Consider the following 6,945-nt stretch of genomic DNA (forward strand, 5'->3'; position numbering starts at 1 on the left):
AAAGAGACAAAGACAGAGAATTTTTCTTCTTCTTTGAGTGTGTGTGTGTGTGTGTGTGTGTGTGTGTGTGTGTGTGTGTGTGTGTGTGTGTGTGTGTGTGTGTGTGTGTGTGTGTGTGTGTGTGTGTGTGTGTGTGTGTGTGTGTGTGTGTGTGTGTGTGTGTGTGTGTGTGTGTGTGTGTGTGTGTGTGTGTCACTCAAGTCTCGACTTGAGTGATGCACATGAAAAGTATTCAAGTATGAACAATCGTTTTCCTGCGATGTCAAGTTGAACATCTATCAAAATGCCATACAGTACAGTACAGTACATTAGAAACACAGATGAAAATAGAAAAAAGTATAAAAAAACAGCAATACAGTCAAGTCAATACAAAATGTTTCATTTTGTATGCGTGAGAAGAAAAAGAAACACATTCATAAAACATTAATAAAACGCCCCAAAAAAGAAAGAAAAAAAAAACATTCAAAAAATTGCACATTTCCGTTCTCTGTCCTTGAATACCTCGTCGGTATCCTTCCTCTACAAAGCAGCGTGTTCAACAGTCCTCATGTCAACCTTATGACTTTATCTCCCATAGTCCTTATCCCCTCACTCAAACCTGTCCCAGTGTCTTTATCTCCATTAAAAAAAGTTATTCCTCCTCCTCCTCCTCCTCTGTCACCTGTTCCTCCTCCTCCTCGCTCGTTCCAAAGTCCATCTGCGCCAGCAGCGCCTCCACGTCCTCCGTGTCGACGGCGAGGTGCTCCATGCTCTCGTAGCCGGGCTCGGGCCTCTCCAGGCGGCCGCCCAGCGCCGTCTCCTTGGCCTGGGCGATGAGGCCCTTGGCGGCCACCAGGAACTCGGCCACGCCGCTCTTCTCCAGGCTCTGCGTGGCGCGCTCCTTCAGCTGGCCGCTGGCCTCCAGCTGGACCTTGTACGCCTCGGCCAGCGAGCGCAGCGTGGCCACCTTCTCCTCCTCCTCCTGCACGATGCGCTCCACCAGCTGCGCCTTGCGCTCCTCCAGCACGGCGTAGAGCAGGTCGAAGCTCTCGCCCAGGCGCCGCTTCTGCAGCTCGCCGTTCTCCTGCACCACCTTGCAGGTGTCCTCCATCTGCGCCATGACGGACTGCAGGCAGCCGTTGGCGGCGGCCAGCGTCTCCACGGCGCTGCGCAGCTCGGCCTTCTGGCTCTGGTAGATGGCGTTCAGCGGGGACACCTCGCAGTCCTTGTGCTGGCCGAACACCTTGCACATGGAGCAGGTGGGCGTCTGGTGCGTGACGCAGTAGATGTTGATGTGCTCGTCCTCGTGCTCGGCGCACCGCGGCGCCTTGGCGTCCTTGTCCTTCAGCGGCGGCTCCTCGGGGAGCTCCTCGCTGCCCTTGCGCTCCAGCTGCTGCTTGTAGATGTCGATGATGTTCTCCACCAGCAGGTTCCGCTGGAGGCCGTAGACGCCGTGGCGGTCCAGCGACACCTCGAAGCGGCAGGTGGGGCAGCGGAAGGAGCCGCCCGAGTAGTGGTAGGGGTTCTTGGAGTCGTAGAGGTCGCTGGCGCAGCCGCGGCACAGGTTGTGCTGGCAGGGCAGGATGACCACGGGCTTGCTGAACATCTCCAGGCAGATGGGGCAGCTCAGCTGCTTCTCCAGGTCCATGGGGCTGGGGGGACGCTGTCCTGTGTGGATGTCCATGTTCCTTTCTCCTGGTGGGGGTCTCTCTCTCTTTGAGTTTTAGTTTCCCGATAAAAAAAAAAGATCCTGGGTCGGGGTCTCTTGTCTGATCCCCAGGGGAACGAGGTGGTGGCGTGTCGTTCCTTTGTGTGTGCTTAAGTGCTGTATATCGCTGCTCTCGCCTCGCGTTGTGTTTATTTTGATCTGCCCCGGCGGGGAGACAGCTGAGAGCTTATATACTCACCCCGACGCCGGCCCCCCCGAAAACCCCCTCCCACACCCCAACCATCTGAGCCACAGTCCCGCCCTCGGCTTGTTTGTGAGTCTCGTTTCGGAGAAAATAGTTCCCACCCTCCCCTCCTCTACCTCCCCCTGCTTTCTTTGGCACATGCCATACTTAGCCTCAACACCCCATCCACCCCTCCTGTCCTGTTCCCTCTGAGCCCTGGGAGAGAGGTGTGAAGGGGACGACGCGATGGGGACAAACAGACCCCCTTGTGACTTGGGGGGTGGGGGGAGGAGCAGGGAGGTGGGGGGCTCAGTCTGGTCTGTGGCTCCCACAGAACAACAACAACAACATCAACAAACCACCTTCCATCTCATGACAGGCAGTAAAAAAACAGAAGACACATACTGTATGTGTTTACGTTCAGTGTGTTTCATCATGCTGCTGTTTACGCGCTGGGACTGCGCGTGCTTTTCGTACATTCATAAAACACGCTGGGTTGACGCGCGGTGGCAACGGATCACCAGGGGTGTCGCACCAAATTCTGGGCCCTGGGTACAAGGATTCACTGTGGGGCCCCTGTGCTTTAACTATTGAAAAATGGCAGATATACAAGCTCACAGCGTGACACCGAGTGCCGCGCTGCGAGCTTGTAGATCTGCTATTTTTGAAAAATCTTGAAAATCTTTGAATATTTCAAATCCTTCTAAGGTTTTTTTTAAAAACCTATGTTTCTATGTCAGTGGTGCTCAAACCTTTTCATGTGAAGGACCCCCAAAATGATATGTATTTTAGCCATGGACCCCCATCTCAAAATATTTAGTTCCAGAGGCAAAATTTGAGTGACTTAATGTTCACTTAAAAAATAGATATATTCAAAGATTTGTACACATTTTCACGACTTTTCAAAAATAGCAGATCTACAAGCTCGCTGTGAGCTTGTATATCTGCTATTTTTCAATAGCTTAAGTATAAAATAATTAAGGCTCCTCCACCTTGGGCCCCAGTAACTCAGTCCCACTTTCCCCCCCTTATGACGCCCCTGCGGATCGCTGTTGATGGACGTGTGTTCTGTCAGAGGGTGGTTGCCAGAACACAGTGAAGTGAGTGTCAATTTAATGACTTTTAAGACCTTTTCGATGCTTAACCACTTCATCAGTTTACAGTTTACAGTTTAGGCATTTAGTAGACGCTTTTAATCCAAAGCGATTTACAAGCAGGTAATACACATCACTATAATAAGCAAGATAACATGTCAGTACATTTACAACAATATTACAAATGCATAGGAATATCAATCTATAAAAACAATAACCTCGATAGACCACACGCCTAATCAGTAAAAAACGTCTAAAACCTAAAAATGGTATCCAGCTTCATGTATGGTCATTGAGGGAAGGGGAGTGTTACAGTAGTGCTACGGGTTTAGGTGGAGTCGGAAGAGGTGAGTCTTCAGTCCACGGCGGAAGCTAGGGAGTGAGTCTGTAGTTCTAATTGCGACAAGTGAGACATTTGCTTCTAACAACATAAAGTGGCCTTACTTCTGCACGCACGCACGCATGCACACAATGCGTCACATACATCGATCTGCTATTTTTTAAAGATTGTTCTACATTTCAAAACTTGTGAAACGGGACATTCTGCATAATGAGTAATTTCTACTTTTGATACATTTTTATACCAACACTTTTGTACTTTTATTCGAGTACATTTTTAATTATCAACTTTTACTTGTAGCAGAGTATTTCTACACTGCAGTATTGATATTTTTACTTAAATAAAAACTTTGAGTACTTCTTCCATCACTGCGTGTCAGAGTTCCATGGGTCCCCTCTCTCCTCAGTGAATCCGAGTCCAGCTCCTCTCATGACCAACTCGCAGCATTTCATTTTTATTTTATTTTTTGACAAGGAATAACCCTTTGACATTTTACAGTACACCCCCCGCCCCCCCCCCCCCCCCCCCCCCCCCCCGCCGTGACACTGAAGAACGTCTAGGTTCTAAAAAAGAACCCTGTGTACCGAGTTCTGTACCGTTGCCACCAGCGCCGACCTCCAAGCTCAGCGCGACGCGATGTGAGCTTGGAGGTCGGCTATTTTCGGTGCGTGATACTACACTGAACTAAGCATAATCAACACTGAGAGGGCAATTCTTTCAGCATAAGATAACTGCATTCAAGTTCAGGAAAAGATGAACCGGGCAATTCTCTTGAATGCTGTCTTCAGGTATATTGCATTTCTTTCACCGTAGCAAAAACTGCATTCATAGTCTGGAGAGGGAACTTTTTACAGACGGATAAAAGGGCAGGGGCTCAAGACCCCTTTGATGTCTATGTGTGCACGTGCCTGTACCCTTCCAGGGCGCAGAGGGCAGAAATGATCTCTGTCGCTATATATTCTTCTAACATAACATATTGTGTGTGTTTGAGGTTTTTATTTTTATTGTAAATTAACGCCCCACTTGATCATACTACAAGCGTCACACAAAAGCATCAAAAGTAGCAGATCCACAAGCTCCAAAAGCTGCACGAAGCGAAGTTTTTTGAGCTTGTCGATCTGCTGCTTTTGCCATTTCTTTGAATCCTGAAAAGACAAACTGTTTCCTTGCTGAGCACATGTGGCTGCACAGTAAACATTACTGCTAAACAATTATAATACCATAACTACAGAATTTTACTTTTGGTTTACTTTTTACTTGTACTGTATGAGGATGTAATGTTTTTTTTTGTTGCAAAATAAGACAAAAATCCTCTTCAATCTCTGTGGTGGAATGAACTTTTACTTTGTCTTGAGCATTTCAATTGCTTGACTCTTGTACTTCGCTGCATTTCAACAGAGGCAAATATTTAACTTAATTCATTATTTGACAGTTTGACAGATTTAGATTATTACTGCACAACATAGTTGTGCAGTATACACAATAATTATCTTTATTAATAATTACAATAATTATCTTAATTATTGAGAACAATACATTATGTATTGTTCTAGATTAATCTACCCAGCAGCACAAAAATTATGCATTACTAATTACAATTCAATAATATGACAGTTGATTCCTCATAATAAACACTGAATTAGGTTTAGTGCTGTAAGATTAATTCGATGCCAATGCTTTTGTACTTTTACTAAAGTAAAATGTTTTATACATGACATTTATTTGTATTTCTGGGCATTACTTCCACTACCCACATCCTCAATGTTGTTTGAACCCTGGGTGTACAAAAGGTAACTAAAATGGTCCAATTGGTTACATTTATCCTCTTGGAGATACAAATGGTTGAAATTTGCATTGCAGATTTTCATTGAATGTATGATGTCATTAACATAGGTTTTCAACCTGTAGGTCAGGACCCCCAAGGGTGTCCCCAAATGATTTTTAGGGGGACCCTAGATGATTTGCTTAAAGTGCAACATTGTATACAGTAGTATGTTGTTGTTTTTTTTACTGTTTAGTGAGAAAACAGTTCAAGTTACAATTTAAGGATTTTTTTTTTATTACCAATGAAATTAATTTGTAATTGTGTCAAAACAAATCAGCAAACTATACTTTAAAAATTGTGAAATATTGCTAAAGAAATAGGAAACACATTTGAAAATAACCTCTCTACAAGCTCACAACATCTCGCAAAGTGAGCCGTTGTGAGCTTGTATATTGGCTATTTTCACAGTGGACCAGAGTCAAACTAAAATGTAACACCTCAACTCCTACTATTCCAAGAGCTTGTCAGTTCAACTATGATTCTTTTGGGGGATCGCGGCCTGAAAAGGTTGAGAATCACTGGATTAGAGTATGATTGCAGTGCAGTCACATGTCTGTTTGTGTGCTAAACATTGGAAGGAGTTATATAACCGAGGAAGACATATTTTGGGGAAAATGGATGTCGGGTTGTAAACATGTATTTGAAGGCATGACGTCCTTGCAGCTGTGTGTGTGTGTGTGTGTGTGTGTGTGTGTGTGTGTGTGTGTGTGTGTGTGTGTGTGTGTGTGTGTGTGTGTGTGTGTGTGTGTGTGTGTGTGTGTGTGTGTGTGTGTGTGTGTGTGTGTGTGTGTGTGTGTGGGGTTGGGTGCGTGTGCACATTCCAGACATAGAAGGCATACATCGTGTGGAAGTCGTAAATTATCTGAAACTGATCTAACCCAGAATGATGTAATACAAACACTTTTGGTTATTACTGTTTTGAACAGTTAAACTTTAACTTCGTTAAAGCATATGAAAGTACATGTTTTTATTTAGTATCACGTATTTCATATATGTTGTGTATTCCTACGGTATTGTTTTGTCCACCTCAGCACACACCAAGACACATTCCAATCAAGGTTTCACTGAAATTGTAATAAATTATCGTATGTTGATCTACTCGATCACTCTGAGAAATCTAAGGAATGTGTCTTGTGACTGTCTTGTACTTGCTTCTGAGTAGCATTATGAACAACATTCCCATAAGGGCAAAAAAGGACTTGTCATAAATCAATCACTCGTTCGATTGATCAACCGACCGATTATTCAATCAATTGACTGATCAATCATTCAATTGGGGTAACGTGAGATCAGACTGTGTTCACCACAGGAAGCTGGACAGATCTATACAATATCCCATAGGCTCAATCGATGTTTCGCCTCAATGCGTTGACAAAATAACACTAATAAGTAAAGTAACATCAACATTGTAATATGTTTTCCTACAGTGACTATAGGGATGGGACGATATGAAAATGTCATATCACGATTATTGTGACCAAAGAAATCGCGATCTACGATATTATCGTGATAATCAAAATATCCCCAAAATCCATTATCCTGGGGCGTAGAGTTTGCCAAAAAATAGCTGATCTACAAGCTCTACGAGCTTGTAGATCAGCTATTTTTTGGCAAAGAGATTTGGTAGAGAGTGAAAGAAAAGACTGTATCAAGTACGTATATTATAAGTACGTTTTACCAATAGAGGGTTTAAAACTTTAAATGGTAGTGGATATGCAGCTCGGCAAATAAAAGGTGAATTGATCCCAGTGCATGACGGAGGACGATATCACGATTAATTAAATCTCTGCGATAGGATTATCGTGAGTGTTTTTT

The 6,945-nt window shown here is 44.3% G+C and overlaps 1 protein-coding gene across 1 annotated transcript; it reads right to left on the reverse strand.

The window, feature by feature from the left end:
- Window positions 1-631: 631 nt before the first annotated feature.
- Window positions 632-1,663, reverse strand: trim63a (tripartite motif containing 63a; the record flags this gene model as incomplete). The annotated part of the gene is made up of 1 exon (XM_080720452.1): window positions 632-1,663. The coding sequence occupies one exon, from the start codon at window positions 1,661-1,663 to the stop codon at window positions 632-634; it is 1,032 nt and encodes a 343-aa protein (XP_080576578.1).
- Window positions 1,664-6,945: the final 5,282 nt, after the last annotated feature.

This window comes from Nannobrachium achirus (assembly GCF_963921795.1).
Source record: "Nannobrachium achirus genome assembly, chromosome: 24".
Classification (NCBI taxonomy): Eukaryota; Metazoa; Chordata; class Actinopteri; order Myctophiformes; family Myctophidae; genus Nannobrachium; species Nannobrachium achirus.